Below are 17,729 nucleotides of genomic sequence, written 5' to 3' on the forward strand. Positions count from 1 at the left end.
TCTCACATTCAGGGCCATGAACCACCTGCCTTAATCACCAGACCCGGGTACTAGGCACTATGAATATCCCCTATGCCCCAGAGACCACCAAAGCTATTCAAACCTGCTTACCCTGCCTTATCTGTTCCTTCTCGAAGAAACCACAGTCAAACAAACAAACAAACAAAAACAACAACAAAAGAAAAACTCAAAAGACTCTTGCCCAAATTTCCTTACCCCCAACCCTTGACTGATCCTGGTGCTTCCCCTGGTGGCCCTGCCTGGTGTGGTGTCCTCTTCCCCTTGAGATCTGTGAGTCACAACCTATCTTTTCTATGGCAATTGTCTTCTGATCTCTTCTGGTTGGCCTCACCATACCTGAATAATAATAAAGCTACAAGCTAATAAAGTTAACCTAATTGACATACAAATAACACTTCATTCAAGGCTGAGTTAAAATTCTTTACAAGTGCTCATAGAATGTTTACTAGCCAATATTGACCATATTCTGGACCATAAAACAAATTTCAAATGATTGAAATTATTCAAGTATGTTCACTGACCATGGTGAAATTAAGCTTAGAAATCAACTAGAAAGAATAAAAAAGAGAAAACCCTTAAACGTTGGAAAATTAAGCAATATATTTTTAAGCTACCAAGCAATATATGTCTAAGTTATCCTAGTATTAAAGAAGAAAATAAAAAAAGACAAGAAAGCATATACAATTAAATATATTTTAATTTAATGATAAAAGAATGACATTAAAATATATGAGATGCTACTTAGAAAGTAGCACTTAGTAAGAAATTTATGACTTTTTATTGAGGTATAATTGACAGGTGACATTTTATTAGTTTCAGGTGTACAATATAATGATTTGATATTTGTATACAACTCAAAATGATTACCACAAAAAGTCTAGTTACTATTCATCACTATACATAATCACATTTTTTTCTTGTGATAAGAACTTTATTTTTTGTGAGGAGAACTTTTAAGATTTATTCTTAGCAACATTCATAAGCTAGAAAATAAAGGCCAAAAAATCAACAACTTAGGTATCCAGTTCAAGAAGTTATAAAAACAATAAGTAAAACCTTAGAAAGTAGAAAAAAGGAAATAACATTTGAGCAGAAAATGTTGGAAAAGAAGGTAAACATAAAAGAAGAAAATCAACAACAAAAAGAAGCCTGCAGGTGTTGGCAAACTACAGCTCTCTGGCCCAATCCAGCCAACACCTCTTTTAATGTGGGCCATGAACTAAAAATTATTTTCACATTTTTAAATATTTGCAGGGGAAAAAATCAAAAGGAAAATAATATTTTGTGACATGTAAAATTCAAATTGCAGTGTCCATAAATATAGTTTTACTTGAACATAGCAATGCTCATATATTTACATGTCGCTTATGGCTGCTTTCAGAATACAGTGGTAGAGTTGAGTAGCAGCAGCAGAGACTGTATAGCCTGCAAAGCCTAATATATTTTCTGAATATTTTCTATCTGGCTTTGTACAGAAAAAGTTTTCTGACCCCTGGCATATAACAATGCATGGACATGTAATAGGTACTTAAAATATACCTGCTGATTAAAAAGTTGTCAAATGAGTGAACAAGCAACCGATCAATTTGCAGACTTTGAAACCTCATTGTATTAGGGCAGTCTGTAGTCTACAACATCAAAAATATTTATAGTAAAAGGGCTACCTTTACACAAGAAGCTTGATAATCTGTTCTGTAATACCAAGGCAAAAAGAGAGAAACAAAGAAACAGAAAGATTAGGGAGACAAAGAGATTTAGAGACACAAAAAGAGAGTGAAAAAGTACTAACTATCAATAGCAAGTATGAAAAGGATGATAATCCTACAAATCCTGCAAGATATTATGAACAACTTCATGACAATAATTTGAAATTTTAGAGAAATGGAAAATTTTCTATAAAAACATAACATCAAAATTTTCCAAGAAGTAATAGAAAATCTCACCAAGAAGAGAAACCATATCTCTTACAGTAAATAAATTTATAAGTAAAAATCTTTCACAAAGAAAACTCTAAGACCAGATGGCCTAATTGGTAAGTTCTTCCATTTGCTTCAGAACTAGCAATAATATAGAAATTCTTGCAGAGTCTAAAAAAGCTCATTTTTATAAGTTTTATGAGCCAGTACTTATAAGCCCTTGATATGAACATCTGAATAAAACATTACAAGAAAGAAAAATAATTACAGAAAAATTTATATATACATTTTAATTACTTTTGGATAAATGACATATTTTACAATTAAAATTTAAAATACCTGAAAACAAAAACAGAAAAATAATTTCTTTTGTTGTTGTTGTTGTTGTTAATCCTCACTGGAGAACATCTTTCCATTGATTTTTAGAGAGAGTGGAAGGGAGGGGATAAAGAGAGAAACATCAGTGTGAGAGAGACACATTGATTGGTTGTCTGCTGCACATACCCCAACCAGGACCAGAGATCAAACCTGCAACCTAGATTCGTGCCCTTGACCAGAATGGAACCTGGGACCCTTCAGTCCGCCGATGTGAACCAAACTGGCTAGGGCAGGAAAATAATTTCTTAAAAATAAAATACATAAAATTTCAAATTAAAATAAACCATTAAATACCTAGCTCAAAGAATAAAAAACTAAACAAGTATCAAAAATATTGCAAGAGATGAGTAAAATGACACTACCAAAGAGAAAAACAGATGCATGTAAAGCAATCAGAACCAAAATGGCATCAAATATAAGAGAAAAAATAAGTTCTAGAAGATAATATAAGATGATTTAAAAATTCTGAGAATGATTTTCATTATAGAACTAGAGGCCTGGTGCATGAAATTCGTGCACGGTGGTGGTGGTGGGGGCGGGGAATCCCCTCAGCCCAGCTTGCACCCTCTCCAATCCGGACCCCTCAGGGGATCTCCAACTGCTGGTTTAGGCCCCATCCCCGGGATTGGGCCTAAACCAGCAGTCAGACATCCCTCTCACAATCCAGTACTGCTGGCTCCTAACTGCTCACCTGCTTGCCTGCCTGATCACCCCTAACTGCCTCTGCCTGCTGGCCTGATTGCCCCTAACTTCCCCCCCTGCCAGCCTGGCTGCCCCCAACTGCCCCCCTGCCAGCCTGGTCACTCCATGCAGCCTGCTGTTTGGTTGTTTGGTCGTCCCTCACTAACCCCCCCCTGCTGGCCTGGTCACCCCATGCAGCCTGCTGTTCTGTTGTTACTGTGAGGGCATCCTGACCAATTTGCATATTACTCTTTTATTAGTATAGATTCTATGCCCAGGTAATTTACTAAACAAGTATGACATTGCTCAAAAGCTTAAACATGTACCTCTCATGCAACCTTTCCCAGGAAACTACTAGAGGACCTGTCTCACCAAAAGTGGGCATAAGCCAAGAAAAAGGAAGAATGGGACCCCGGAAGCAGAGATCCAAAGGAGAAAAGTAAAAGGAATTCCTAAGAGACACAGCAGGGTTAGAGAAACTGTGCCAGACTGCAACAGATGTACAGAAGGCTCCAGCAGAGTTAACACAAGGATAAGAGTGGAGCAAATAAAAACTGGCTGATGTGCTCAATTATAAACGCTGTCCTGGCTGGTTTTACAGCTTTGCAGAAAATTTTGGTGAAGAATTATTAGGACCCAAATAAAAGTAACCAAATAAAAAATTACTAATTGGGCAGGGGAATGGAGAAGTCTGTTCAGGAAAGGAAATGTAATCATAGTACACTAAATGGATCAGCTGCAAGCATATTTGCATAGTTGTAATAATACTGAGTACTAATTTAACCCCAAATGGTGATGAATCAGTGGGAAGAATAGGGATAGAGAGGTATGGGGCATAGTGGATGTAAATGAACTAAATGGCTAGCTTTCTTATTAGGAAATCAGTAGATAAATCTGGAAGTAGTGGTATATAAGCATGTTATTTAGAGGTAAATGCCAGGAGCAGCTAGAACGGAAAGTTTGTCTGGAGTGGGTGGTGGGGCGGGGGGGAAGGGGAGGACAGAGGACTGCTACTTTTTATTATAAGCTTTATTCAGCACAGGTTCTACTTTGATTTTTATGAAAATTAGATTTAAAAAAGAATGAGAGTGTACTTGTACTTCCACAAATTAATAGATACCCAATTTCAAAGGCAAAGAGTATGGAGCTTATACTAGTATATATACTAGAGGCCCGAAGCATGAAATTCATGCAAGAGTAGGCCTTCCTTCCCCCGGCTGCCGGCACTGGCTTTCCTCTGTCACCCGGGACCTGGACTTCCCTCGCAGCCCCAGCTTCATCCAGGTCATCCGGAAGGATGTCTGGTCTAATTAGCATATTATGCTTTTATTATTATAGATATTGTTGAGAATTCTCTTCCTTTATTGAACAAGAAGCCAAAAACAGCTTTGTGTTGGAGAATTTTTTTGAGAGACAGAGTAACATGTAGCTTTTTGAAATGGTGAGATTAGGGTAAGTAAATAGTTGCTGTCAGGTAAATTAAATGAGATGACCAAACAGAAAAATATTTCACAAATACTGATTTATGATTTAAAACAGTACCACAAAGCCACCCATAACGCCAAATAACCCTAACACCACAAACCCAATGTGTAGAAGTCAACATGTGCAACATGGAAGAGATATGTAAATTCACATCTATTCTCTTGGTTACATTCACATAAACAGGCAACATCTCTGAACATGAAAAATAATATAAAGACAACAATGGACACTTGCCACGTCCATTCAACATAATGTCAGATCTACCCACGGATCAAGAATAGAAATTGATATACAGGACATTATTGAGACAACTGAAATTTAAATCCAGTCTTTGGATCAGGGGATACTATTATATGAAAGATAAATTTCCTGATTTTGGTCATTGTTCTATTAATGAATGGCCTATAGTTTAGGGGCACGTTGTCTGCAATTTACTAATAGATGATTCAGAAGAAAGATATTATAGAAATATATGTGGAGAGAGATAGGACAAGAGAAATGCAGAGAATAAAACAAATGTACGGTAACAATTGCTGAAACTGGGTGCAGAATATATGGGAGTACTATGCAACTTTTCTGTAAATCTGAAATTGTTTCAAAATGAAATAGTCTTAAAAAGAGTATGAAAGATTTCCCATAAAAATGTGCCACGTTCATGCTTCTGGAGAGTCATAGGTTCCATCAGATTCTAACTTGTAAACACTCCCTTCAAAAAGGGTCAAGAACACCCCTTTCCCATTATTATTTATATTTCTATATTTAGTCATATTCTCTCATCCTTCTAACTAGGGTTTAAATTCAAATAGCCATGAAAAAGATCTTATATTAGTCTGAGTACCAAAGAACAAAGTAAGGTTTTAAATAAGCAATAAAACTTAGTGTAAAAACAAAAACTTTTGCTGCGTTATCAATGAATGCTGTTCTTTCTTGTTAAAACCCAATAGTTACTCAAAAACAGTATCTCATTCATTTTGTAATAATTTATTCTGGAAATGTGTACCAATTTTAAACAAACACTGCTCACTGCTACAAGAAAAAAACTTCAAAGAATCATTGACTCTTTTCATTAAAAATGAAATTAAAATATATTTTTACATTAAAAGTAAGGTTTATTCATTCTGGCTGAGATACATCAATTTGACTGTGAGTGAGAAATAAATCAGTTTAAAATAAGAAAATGTCACATAAATTTTCATAAGAAAATGAACTGCAATTCAGCTTTATATTTATTTTTATGTTGCTTAATTTTATATATATTACACATATCATACATACATACTTGTTATACAAAAATACACAAAAATTCAAGTACATAGTTTAATATCTAAAAAAGGGAAAGGGAGATATTGCATTGGATTTCTGGTACTATTTTGTTTAAATACTTTTATAATTCAGATTTCAAGGAAACAACAAATCAAAAGCCACCAATTTTTCAGAAAGCTTTGTGTTCACATAAATTCATCATTCAAGTATATTTTTATTGAAACAATAAACTATTTGACTGGTTGCAAAGTCAAATGAATAAGTCATGATATTAAGCAAAAGCAGAGCTTTCTCTAACTCTGCTTTCATCAGCCTAGCATCCCTCTGACATATAAAATGCAGAGTATGACAGTGACTTTTAACCTGCAAGCGGCTTTAAGCTGGACACTATTAATGCCATATTATAGGGCTGACAATGTTACAGATTCTTATTAAAAGCAATTAGAAATTTTACTTTTACTTTTTTATTCAATTTGAAAAACAGTACATCTTTTTCACTGTGGTTGGCAACTTGACGTTATACCTGAAGGAATAATTTAAACATCCTATGACAAAACATATACATAAACTTCTGAAAGATCTTGGTCTTAAATTCAATTACAATTTCAATTCTAGTTACCAAGCAAATACAAAGAATTTTCTATTAACCATAGTATTAACATGTTTTTTAAAAAGTAAATTGTTTTTTGTGTTTTTTAATTAAATTTTTTTAATGTTGACACTATTGCAGATGTCCCCCATTTTGCCCCCCTTTGCCCACCTCCACTCATTCCCGCCTCCCCCTCCCTTTTCACCACACTATTGTCTGTGTCCATAGGGTATGCATGTATGTTCTTTAGCTAACACCTTCACCTTCTTCATCCAGTCATCCTCCCCGCTGGCATTGTTGAGGCACAAAAACATTATGTGACTTGCCCAAGGTCATGGAAGGAATGAAAGGCAGATAAAAGCATTCTTTTTCTAGCTTAAGTATCTGCACTAACCCTAGGTTATACCATCTTGCAAAATTAGCTCAGTACAACAGATACAGAAAGTAGATACATTATTTAGTAATGGTTGTTTAACCTAAATTGCTATTAAACCTAACTCTAATAATCTATATGTTTATCATACATTATTAGGAATTTATAAGACGAAACATGATCATTTTCTGAATTGTTAGGCATGTAATGAGTTATTGTTTAAATATGATATAACTGCATAAAACAAAATGTATAATACAATTTTAAACAAGTTCAACAAAAGATGCTTTTAACATGATTTTTACAAAAATACTAATTATGAAACCTACAAAATTTAAGACAGTACCACAGACACAAACATAATAATATAAATATATTAAATCGTCTTCTAGTGGCTGTTTTGACTTTTATGAAAACGTTCTAACAAAGCACTCATAATGTTTCCTGGTATTCTTTGGTGCTTATCAATCAAAGCTTGAACAGCATTCTTCGTCTATTAAGAAAACAAAAGAAAAGCCATTATTCTTTTAGTTCTCAAAACAGATCTTCTATTTTGTAAAGATTTTAATGTACTACTACTTTCAAGAAGTCCTCCCTAATTTAGCACCCATCTCTCTTCAGAATTAATGGTTTCCGTCTTAGTACACCCATAGTATATTTCTTATACTTATTTTATTATGCTTGAATTACAGTATTGTCCAAATGAATATTTTCTACACCAGAGATACATCTCAGCATTTCTCCAGCATTGAGCACAGCAATGCCTTGCACTCAAGAAACACTTTTTTAAATAACTAAGGAAAAAAATCAGAAAAAAAAATTTTCTAATAGCCAAATGAAGTTTCACTCGTTTCCACCCATTAATAAACTGTTGTACATTTTTCCTTTGTTATCATACACACCAAAAAATTATATCAGGCAATGAAAAATGAAAAAGTGAGGAAAACTTTGAATGAATGAGCTGATATACTTTGGTTCATTACCTAAATTTCTAGACAGTTTAACAGGAATTTAAATTAAGTCTTAACAATTAGGATATAAGAAGAAATCTAAAACTATTTGTTTCCCATTCATGACAAATTTCAACAATTTTCACTTTGAAATTAGTTGTGGCTATCTAAAAAAATGTTTTATGCACATGCATACATGCTTCCTTTTAGATGCTAACCTTCCAATGAGCCTTGTTTACACAAATCTGAAACTTCCTCTCTGATTAAATATAATACACCCTTATCCCAAAGACGTATTTTAAAAACATGCCTCTCTAAACCACAAATTTTCATAACTCAGTAAAATGAGAACTATTTCATATAATTATTATAAGGATGAAATGAAATTGAAACCATGTCTTCAAGTATTTGGCACAGTGACTAACACACAGCTTATGTTCTGTGAAGTATATTTTAAATTTTTATACACTTATTCAAAAAATATCAGGTGCTTTGGAAGCTATAACATCAATGAAACGAGTCTCGAGTCTCAAATCTCAAGGAGCTTATACATTAACAAGCATAATCAAATACAAAGTAATTAAAATCTTAAGACCATTTGTGATGTGTCATCTGAAATGTGAAAAAGTATTTGTTTGTTTGTTTTTAAATGTTCTTATTGATTTTAGAGAGAGAGGAAGGGAGAGGGAAACATCGTTTGGCTGCCTCCTGCATGCCCCCTACTGGGGATGGAGCATACAACCTGAGTGGGAACGGAACCAGCAACCTCTCAGTGCAAGGGATGACACCCAACCAACTGAGCCACACCGGCCAGGGCGAAGGAAAATATATGGAAGTTCAGACTTGTGAGCCCATTTGGTGGGCAACAACCAGAAAAAGTAATGAGGTACTGTTTGGTCTGAGTTTCCACAGACCAGTAAGATTTCAATAACAGTGAAGGAAAAAGCATGAGGAAAAGGACCACAGGAAAGCAGCTGTTGAAGGAAGGGCGAGTTAGTGGGTTTGGCTAGAGTTTTGCAAGAGGAAAAGGTTCTAGAGATCAGTTGCACAACAATGTAAGTATATTTAACCCTACTGAACCATACACTTAAATTCAAAATGGTTAAGTTGATAAATTTTATGTTATATATTTATCACAAATTTAAAAACTTTAAAAAAATCAAGCTATGTATACAATAGGCTGATATAAAAGTCATAACACATTCATCCCGTTTTCTAGATGATTCAATATGACATTTATTGCTTTTTATGTTATTTCATACCCTCTGAAAAGTATAATAGCAAACTGAGTGGTCTTATCTCATCTTCCTTGATCTTTTTGCAGGAATGGATGTTACTGATCTTTCCCATTTTTTTAAAAACCTCGCCTGCTGACTTCTCTCACACAAATTTACTTGTTCTACGTCTCTGCTATTTCTCTTTGAGCCAGCTTTGGTTGTTTTCCACGGCCTGTTCCTTAAATGTTACATCCTCTACAGTCTGTCCTCAGTCCTCTTCTTTCTCTCTCTAAACTGTTCTGTAAAGCTCATGGCTTCAGTAATTATCTCAATGCAAATAACTTCTAAATCTTCATCACCAATTCTGACTTGCCCAAACTTCAGTAAAACCTAAGTATATAAAAATATGCATAGATATCCTGCAAGTAACTACAGAATTAGCTTTCGGGCCTGATGCGTTCTATCTCTGTAAAATCCCTCAAATCTGTATCTTACTCTACCTTTCAAATAGGTAAGATCATTATCTAACTCATTCATTCATCAAACTTTTAGTGAGATCTAATTACATACCTAACACTGTACTAGGAACTAGAGACACAAAAATTCATAGCATAACCTCTGCTCTTTAAAAGAGCCCTTTAATTTTTATGCATCTAAGTCATCACAATTGCTAGTATCATCATAAACCACTGTAGAGGAAGAGATTACCTATCTGCTTGCTTTGGCCAAAAACAATTGAAGTGCAAGTGATATGAGCCACTTCCAAGCAGAGGCCTATTCCAAATTGATATGTGTTTAATAAACAAATCCCCTCGTCTGTATTTAAGGGCCTAAAAATGTAGCTCCTACTTGCTTTTCCAGTTTTATTGATCAAAATGTATCCACTAAGCTAGTCTATTCCACAGATGTTATTAAGTGTTATTCAAGGAAAAACAGGGACAGGGTTTTGGTAGAATGAGAGTTGAAAATGCTCTTTGAAACAAAGCTAAATAGACCACTTATTGCAAGCCTTCTTAGAATCTTTAATATGTTAATGTGCTTTGCAAAATTCCTAACGGGGAATTAGGCAGTCACTCCCCACCTTGCTGTTCTAACCACATGGGACTGCTGCACACTGTTGGTACATGCAGTCAGCTTGCTCCTACCACTGCTGCTTTGTTCATACTCTGCCTCCTGCCCCAAGTCTGCATGTCTAGGACATGCCCACTTTCAAGACCCACTTCAAATGCCCTCATTCTAGAAAGCGTTCCCATTTTTTCCCTCACAAAGCAATCCCTTTCCCCTTTGACCTTCATACTAGTATCACTGAAATTTAGCCTCCATATTGCTTCTAGTAATCTTTCTAAATGCAAACCTATTACATCACTCATCTTCCTTAAATAGCTCTCCTGCTTTCTGTGAACAAATCAAGGATAAGCCATCATAGTCCAGGACCTTCCTAAATTTCTAGCCTCATCTCCTAAAATATTCCTTCTAGCTATACCAGACCACCTTCAACTCCCCAAAGTTCGGGCTATTTTATGTTGTCATCCCTTTATACATTCCATTTCCTCTACCTCATTATTCCTTGTCCAGTTAATCCCTTCATGTCTTTCCAAATAGAATTCAAGCATCACCTCCCTTGAAGTGTTCCTGATCTCATTCAGATACCTTTCCTTTGTGCTTCCATAATACCTGAGCACAGTAGTTCTCAACCAGGGTTGACTTTATGCCCCAGGTGACATATGGCAATGTCTATAGACATTTTCTTAATTGTCACATTTTAGAATAGAAGCTCTTTGTAGTGAGGGACTGTCCTGGGAAGTGCAGGATGGTTATCACCATCCTCGACCTCTACTCACTAGATGCCAGTAGCACCACCACTTCCCAAGCCTGGTCCATTGTGACAATGAAAAATGTCTCCAGATTGGCAAATGCGCCCTGGGGAGGAAATCACCACTGATCTAGAGCATACTTGTAAAATAAATTTAAAAATAATTAATTAATTTTAATATAATAATTGAAAGTCAAAAAATCTATACAAGGACTAAGAAAGAATTACCTTTTCGGCTAATTCTTCTGCTGTTAACTTTGGATCATATGGAATGGGATCACCTAAGTAGGTACGAAACTTCACTGGAAAACCTCCATATATTGGAGCAAATGGATAGCGGAATTTTTCATAAAGCCACCTAAATAACCCTGTTTTAAACAAAATCATTTTAATTGGTTACAAATTCTGAACATGTAATTGTAAACTCTCAATTATGTAAGATTTAGAGGAAAATGGCAAATAATATCATCTCTTGGAAATTAAAATTTTTTTAAAGATGAGCTTTTCATCAGTTGTAACAAATGTGCAAGATGTTAATAGAAAAATCTGGAGGGTGATGAGGGGGTTTATGGGTACACTCTGTACTTTCTGTTCGATTTTCCTGTAAACTTAAAAATTCTCGAAAAAACAAGGTCTATTAATATTTTAAAATGAGCTTTTAAAAATATGAGGATTTTAAAGGCAAACCAAGTACTATTATTACAAAATAAAAGATAAAGACTGAACCCAAAACCAGGAGCTAAAAAGTCTAGAGACTCAAAAATATGTGATTTACATGAAAAAAGAAAAAATGTAAGCATAAAATAAATTCTCATAAACATGAGACTAAAATGCATCAATAAACAAGGTAAAGACTAAAACATTATTGTAAATTAGGAAAAATGTAACAAAGCAAAGAATTACTATTGGTAATGATCAATATAAAATTTAGCAAGATAAAAGTGGCAATAATGCAAAATAAACTGACAAAATTTAAGGCTAAGTTTAAAAAAAAATAAATCCAAGAAAGTCAAGCGACATGTAACACATAATGATGAGTTGTACTGGAATTTGAAAACACTGTTTATATATATAAAAAAACAGAACACACCATAAGACGCAAAGTAATACTAAGATCACTAGGCACTAATTTTTGAGATATTCAACTATTAAAGTAAAAAACGATAAAAAGTAATAAGAAAGAATTTTAAAACCACTTTGCATTTAAAGAAGTAAAATTAGGGAAACTTCTGGTATGCAACTTAAATTCTGAAGAAATGATCTGAGAGAAAATTAGAAGAAATAATTCCACAACAAAAATTAAACATCTCATCAACCTGCCTTTCCACTTTAAATTTGAGGGGGGAAAAAAAGACCTATAAAATGTAATGGAATACCAACAATACGTCAATGTTGGACATAAAAGAAACAACCGAAGTTTAAAGTTCTTCAGGAGGGGATTTGTATGTGGATATAAACACTAACAATATAGTGCTAGGGATTTAAAATAACAATCAACCAAATGCAATACATAAAGCATAGGGTATAAAAACAAACTGAAATTTTCAAAAGAAAAAGAAAACGAGACACTGCAGGAAAAAGCATATCTAATTATCACTCCTATAACTAGATTCAGAGCTTATTTTGCTACCAATAAGTTGAAGGTCGGCAAAAAGAAGTAAATGTATCATGGTTCAAAATACTTTAAAAACAAATTTAAAAAGTAAAAGAAAAGTAACAGCTGATGTGGCTTAGTGATTGAGTGTCGACCCATGAACCAAGAGGTCACTGGTTCAATCCCCGGTCAGGGAACATGCCTGGGTTGTGGGCTCGATCCCCAGAGGGGAAGGCAGCCAATAGATCTCTCACATCGATGCTTCTATCTCTCTATCCCTCTCCCTTTCTCTCTCTCTAAAAATCAATAAAAACATATTTTTTAAAAAGTAACAGAAATAAACCAAGGCAAATTATATCTTCTTTGGTTGTTCATCTTACTTCAATATTATTGTCATTCATTTTTAAAGCTGCAACTTCTTCAGGGGTGAGGTAAGAAGATAGTCTAAGTTATATGTAAATTTCTCCTAACCTTAAACAACATGTTTCAACAAAAGTAAGTAAGTGATTTTCTTGGTAATTTTAAAAAGTCAGTGACAAATAAGCTTTAGTATGTACATAAGACAAAAACCTAACATCTAAGAGCTGCCATTACTTAAAACATTATCATTTAGTCTTTAAGTAGAAAAACATCTAAATGGAAAAAAATCTAAATTTTGAAACTACAGAGTTCAAAGCCCAAATATTTAAAATATTATATTATAGAAGTAAAAAACAAAAATAAAATATTGTTATAAATATTACACTATCATTAGAAAAACCAAATGAACCAGAACTTACTTGTTCCTCCAAGTGATCTAAATCCTTCACGAATATTTTGTGTAAACATAGGAATAATGGGCTAAAGAGAAAATTTGGATTAAAAAGTAAATATATTAATCTATTCAATGTCTCCATTGAGTAACTAATGAAAACTTTTGAGGATCTGTTTAAGATTAAAATAAGGTTCTTTTAAAATAAAGGTATACTTTTATCACTAGTGTGATTTATCAGACTAAACTTGGTCATTTGTAGAAATATAAATTAGAAACACTACCCTCTAGTGGTAATATATAATATTTACTTTACCAACTTTCCTATTCATTCCACATAAATCCTTAATACTCAAAGATTATAATAATCATTAATTTAATTAAATAAAATAAATGTGGGAAATCAAACTGGTTCCAGGTGGCTACTGAATAGTATGTTCGCTGAGGAAAGTTACAAGACAGAGATTGTCTCTACCGGAAAATTTATATAAATTTAAATGACAGAAATTAGTAAAACACCATTTATTTTTGTGAGTGTATTAAATATAAAAATGTTCAACATCAATGAAAAGTATAACACCACAAAAAAGGAAAAGCATATATATGAAAGAATTCTTCACATCATTAATTTTAGAGAATTTCTTCTTACAAGTTCAAGGTTTTCATTTTTCTATGAATATCAATAATTAAGTATAATTTTTAAAATGAAGACCTTAACTAGATGTCATAAAACAATGGGTGAAGTAGCAAAGGAGCATATGAGAAGGGTACGCCACCATAGAGCTAAAGCAGATAAAAAATTGAACACCTGCCTTGCTGAGCAGGACCTGAGATATTTAAATAAGCTGACATTTAAAAAGCCATTCCTATTCAGCTTTGGGAAGTGGTAAAATATGGTGGACTGCAGGAAAGAGAGTAGGTATAGCTTTCTTCATAGAACTTACTACCTCACATTTAACTAACTGATCTTTTATTTACTATATCTCTCCCCTCTCCCAGAACTCCTAATAGCACACACATTGTTTTGTTCACTTCTGTATCCCTAGCACCTAGAACATAAATGTCAGATATAGGCAGCAGGAATATTAAAAACAGTTAGGAAAGAGAGAAGTCAGGTAAAGAAAAGCAGTCAGGTGAAGGCCTTAAAATTCAATGGAGTTAATTCACAAAGCAAGCACATAAGACAAAGTACATTGACGCTTTTGTAAAACATTCAGATTTCAATGTAGATGACCATCACTAGTGTAAAATAAAATGAAAGCTAAAATCTTAATGTTGTAAATAGTTATGACTTTAGAAATAAGAACTTAAAATGCCTAAGGAACAGAAAACTTTCAGCCCATATATTCACCACTGTGCCTTGTCTGCTGGATTCATGTCTACTGACTGACATGAACCCCAAAGTTTGTATTGAAGTATGCATTATTTAAACACACTTCAGGGGACACATCATCCTTTAAATACCTAACTCTCCAGAAGCTGAACATTTCCAGAACCTACTGAACAGAGAAAGACTGCCTGGAAGGCTCAGTATTCCAGGCTATATTTTGGGCATGTTGTTCCCAAATTTGCCTGCAAGCTAAAGCCTTTAAGCTACAAACATCGCTTTATTAGAACCTGATATTGTAGTACAATCATTCATTCCTTTCCTTGTGCACACTTTATATACAACGTAGTCGCAAAAGTAACCTACCATTACATTCTGTTTACATGTATACATGTGTCTCTGTATGTATGTGTATGCATACATGTGCAAGAGAAAGAAAATGTGTATTTTGTTAAAATTATTCTTGAAGAATCAGCTTCACATTGTCTTGGAGTCCTAACTTTGCCACTAAAAAAGTGGGAACCACTAAACAAGTTACTTACCATGTCAAAGTCTGTTTTTTTCGTGTTAAAAATGGGGCTAACTAGCATTTGTTCTAATAAAATTACTTTTATGTATTATTTCAACCTATTAAAAAATCTTTATTATCCTATCTCAAAGATTTTTTTAATAGGTTGAAATAATACATAAAAATAATTTTATTAGAACAAATGTTATTTTCTTTTATATCTGTTATTTGTTTTCCAACTAAAGTAAATGGGCTAATTTTCCCCAACTTATTTAGATACTAGAGGCCTGGTGCATGAAATTCATGCACTGGGGGGTGGGGAGGGTCCCTCAGCCGGGCCTGCACCCTCTCGCAGTCCAGGAGCCCTTGGAGGATGTCCCACTGCCACGGAGGGGGGAGAGGCTCCTGCCACCGCCACTGCCTTCACCAGCCATGAGCCCAGCTCAGGGCTTCTGGCTGAGCCGTGCTCCCCCTGTGGGAGTGCACTGACCACCAGGGGGCAGCTCCTGCATTGTCTTCCCCCTGGTGGTCAGTGGGTGTCACAGTGACCAGTTGTTCTGCTGTTCAGTCAGTTTGCATATTAGCCTTTTATTATATAGGATGAAGTTACCTAAAAATTCTTACCCGTCATAATTCTCAGGAATTCACAAAATAAGAGTGATTTATATTATATAAAAAAGCTGCAACTTTCAGATGAACCTTAAATATTTTCTAACAAATATTTTGTGAGCTTGCATTGATGATCTAGACTTTTTAACTTTAATTTCTGTTACTATGTCACAATTGAAATGTATTTAATCCTGCAACAACAGTCTTAAATCTTTGGTCACAGTTTATGATAATTCTGTGAGACTATGAAGAGGTTTTCCAGAAGGGATACTTGTGAATTTACAATGATATCACTAAAAGATTTTCCTCAGGTATGGGCAAGTGCCCTCTAATCTCAAGGTAAGAAGGCTCACTGTGAAATGCCATCAGTGATGGCAACAGCACCAGCTGCCTGCAGTCCTGAACTGTGTGCTCTGCTCTGCTTCTGCCCTGCTGTATGACCGGGTCCCTCCATCCCTTCATCTCTCTGTGCCTGAGTTTCCTCAGCTGCAACACTGGAGTAATCACATATGTCACCTACTTACTATAGAGGAGTACCACCATAAAGCCTTTGAAAGCACTATAAAAGGTTGGGGTGGTATACAAGATTAATCAAATTTACAATGCTCTTTTGTAAATCAGCAATGTTAAAGATTTTTGTTTATTTATAAACTTGTAAAAGGCTGTTTATTAAATTTTCTCAAATTTCATATAAAATCCTTAACTAAATTATCTAGACTATCTTAATTAATTTTTTAGAAACTCTTTCAAGGATTGGAATCTGAGTCCCTTTCTCTATATTATTTCTTTCTTTTGGGCCTTCTTCCATGCAATGTCCTTTAAAACTAAACTTAAGGATGAGAAATTAGAATCCCATGATCAATGTCATTTTTATCTTAAACCTTAGAAGAAATAATTCTTTTAAAATATAAACTTAAAAAGTAAACTATGTTTGATTAGATTTTAGCTTTTATTATTGCTTAAAAATACATTACATATCCTTAAATTTTGTACAAGTGTGCATATATCCTTTTGTATTCTATATTATTCAGGTAGTCTAAGGTTTTGTTTTCTACATCAGTACTTACGACTTTTTGGAAAATAAAATTGCTATAAATTAATTTTCTATATCACTAATACTATTAATATAAAATAAAATTCAAAAGGCTCCTTTTAGTGTTGATTAACAATGTTTTAAAAATAAATTTAACAAATACAAGTAGCCTACTAAATGCCTGTCAGTGTACTAGGAACTCAGAATATAAAAAGATGGCCTTGTCCTCAGAGAGTTTATAATCTACTGTAGGACAACAGTATTTAAATTTGTATGTTGTGTATTATTAAACACTTGGGCAAGTACATTAACTGTTATACTGGGACCACATTACTAAAGTACTATACAGCAATAACTTACTTCTAGAAGTTACATATACATACGTACAAGAGAGAATAGAGCTCAATGCATTTATTTATTACAATCCTAAAATTAAAAACTATCGAGAAAATTTCCACTCTTTTCAAATACTAGTCTTGGGTTAGAATGAATTATCCATTAGCTTTTTCTTTTTATTCAGTAGTCTGTATTTGCAAGATGAATAGGCAAGCTAAAGGTGTACGCTGGTCTCTTTATGTGGCAGAATGGGTATATTAAAAAACTAAAATGTGAAAGTACTGGCAGCTGTCTCTAGCTAATCGGTTGGCCTAGAAAAAGAACACACCTTGTCCAAGATACTATTACTTGTTTTTCTCACTGACAATCTAAAATTAAAACAAACAGAAAACAAAGAAGAAACCATTCCATGAATAATAAATGTTTCATAAGACAAAGTACAATATGGAGACCAAAAGGCTGAGAAATACTTTCTAAAGCAAAAGAAAAAAATAAAATAGTATTCACATTCTTCAGCCTATTAAGTAGAATAATTACAGCGAATCCCAGAACATCTAACTTTACTGACAAATTCATTTTTAAAGTCTTTTAAAAAGATCTAAATATCACCAACACCTATTTGTCATTTTTTATTCATACTACTAGATAGCTGATCACATTTCTTGATAAGAAATGATTAGTCATTTATTATTTGAGTCCTTTTGTAATATAAATTGATCACAGATAAAAGAATTGCAATGAAACCAACCAACAACCATCACTGACATATGCCAACTCAATCGTACAAAAGTATTAAAATACATAGAAGTGGACTGATTATTACTTATGAAAACAAGTATAACTAAAGAAATACAAAGAATTTTACAAATCTGATTAAAAGATGCT

The 17,729-nt window shown here is 33.9% G+C and overlaps 1 protein-coding gene across 4 annotated transcripts in view; it reads right to left on the bottom strand.

Moving 5' to 3' along the window:
- Positions 1 to 5,674: 5,674 nt before the first annotated feature.
- Positions 5,675 to 17,729, bottom strand: part of TMEM68 (transmembrane protein 68) — a 32,481-nt gene continuing 20,426 nt past the window's right edge. For 2 of the 4 annotated variants that reach the window (XM_080646878.1, XM_080646879.1), the window contains exons 6-8: positions 13,060 to 13,120; positions 10,915 to 11,054; positions 5,675 to 7,199 (exon numbers count right to left, since the gene is read on the bottom strand). In XM_080646878.1, coding sequence (XP_080503004.1) covers positions 7,095 to 7,199; positions 10,915 to 11,054; positions 13,060 to 13,120 — 306 coding nt within the window. In that variant the 3' untranslated portion in view covers positions 5,675 to 7,094. The remainder of the gene's footprint in view (positions 7,200 to 10,914; positions 11,055 to 13,059; positions 13,121 to 17,729) is intronic. The other 2 variants (XM_080646880.1, XM_080646881.1) reach the window with 2 other exon arrangements.

This window comes from Plecotus auritus (genome assembly GCF_963455305.1).
Source record: "Plecotus auritus genome assembly, chromosome: 11".
In the NCBI taxonomy this organism is placed as follows: Eukaryota; Metazoa; Chordata; class Mammalia; order Chiroptera; family Vespertilionidae; genus Plecotus; species Plecotus auritus.